Source organism: Corvus brachyrhynchos, unplaced genomic scaffold (genome assembly GCF_000691975.1).
Source record: "Corvus brachyrhynchos isolate BGI_N302 unplaced genomic scaffold, ASM69197v1 scaffold319, whole genome shotgun sequence".
Lineage (NCBI taxonomy): Eukaryota > Metazoa > Chordata > Aves > Passeriformes > Corvidae > Corvus > Corvus brachyrhynchos.
In genome coordinates this window covers 2398520-2400016 of record NW_008246065.1, presented here as the reverse complement: position 1 = coordinate 2400016, position 1497 = coordinate 2398520, and the positions used below count along the sequence as shown (strand labels likewise).

The 1497-nt window shown below is 49.9% G+C and overlaps 1 protein-coding gene across 1 annotated transcript in view; it reads right to left on the bottom strand.

Annotated features, from left to right (window-relative positions):
- Positions 1–1497, bottom strand: part of VAX1 (ventral anterior homeobox 1) — a 4326-nt gene that overhangs the window by 1368 nt on the left and 1461 nt on the right. Inside the window, exon 2 of the mRNA XM_008643208.2 lies at positions 3–114. Coding sequence (XP_008641430.1) covers positions 3–114 — 112 coding nt within the window. The remainder of the gene's footprint in view (positions 1–2; positions 115–1497) is intronic.

The window sequence follows — 1497 nt, the reverse complement described above, 5'->3', positions numbered from 1 at the left end:
ACTCCATCTCCAGGCGGTAGAGCTGCTCGGCCGTAAAGGAGGTGCGGGTCCGCTTGGGACGGTCCAAATCAAGCCCCTTAGGCAGAATAATCTCTCGGATTGAACCTTTGGCATCTGGCAAAGAAAGGCGCAGTCAGCTTCATACCCAGGCAACCCTCCTCTCCTTTTTTCCCCCCTTTTTATCATTTCTAATTTTTCCAAGGGAAAAAGCGGTCCCCAGCGCCTTCAAGACCGAGACACGAGTCGGGATGGAGCAGGGTCCCTGCGACTGTGGCACTGCACCTGGCTACTACACCCAAGGAAGGAAAAAAAACCACAACAGAGAAGGAAGGAGGGGGCGATGGGGGCCCAGGGCTCTATAATTAATCCCTTCAGCCCATTTAAAAATTACTCTGAATATATTGCACTCACAGTACGACACTGCGGCATCACCCACGGCCCCTCGGGGAAGCTGGGGAGAGAGAGATCCTCCAGGCCGGGCTTTGTGCCTGGAGTGCAGGGCTACTCTTTGTTCCCCTTGGGCTTCGGGTTAGGACTTGCTGGTAGCCACCACACACACCCCGTTGCCCCCGAAAATATAATTTTTTTTTAAATAACGAGTTTCTCATGCTAAAAAGAATAAAAAGAAAAAAAAAAAAGAAAAAAAAAAAAGAAAAAAAAGCCAAGAAAAAAAGGGGAAGGAGATTTCCGAGCAGAGGCAGCACTGCCCCGACCTGGCTGCCTGCCACTGTGAACGTGGGGACACCTCCAGCCCACCCTGCACCGTTGCCGCTGCCGCTTTGGGGTTTTGGCAACGAGGAGAAGCAGGAGGGAAAAAAAAAGGGGGGGTTGGGGGGGGAAGGAAGAAACCAAGGCACCAACCAGCCCGCAGGAACCTCATTTTTCTGGTAGCCCCGACTGAAGGAAAGCAGGACAAATCTTATTAACAAGACTGTCAAGCTATAGCCAGATTCAGGTTACCTTAAAGCCTTCGCAACTTTACTTGCCGTAATTTTACCTCCTCGGTAGGTTTTAAATCAGAGACAATCACATCATTTTAATTTGACCCTTCTCTGGGTCAACCAGGCGCAAGGATTAATTCTGGCTTCCAAGGCCTGCTTCCCACATATTTTGTTCTTATTCTCTTCTCTCCCTCCTCCTCCAAAACGCACCTTAATAAAACTGAAATTTCTTCAGGTAATTTTTTTTTTTTTGAAGGAGTACGAATAAGGTGATTTTGTTATTTTAGCCTGGAGAAGGGAGGAAGATTGAGGGAAATTAAACATATAACATATTAAAAAAGTAATAATTAAAAAACCCTTCGTCATTCCTCCATTTATTTTAAGGCTGGTGGTTATTTTAAAACAGCCCTTTCCTCTGGGCTGCCGGGGACGGGGAGAGAGGGGACAGAAGGAACCCCTGCCCTCCGAGACGGCCTTTCTGCCCGCAGCCCCCCGCCATCGTACGCGGCCGGCTGCCTGCGGGATGCGCGGGCGCGGAAGGAGCGCGCCCGGCCCG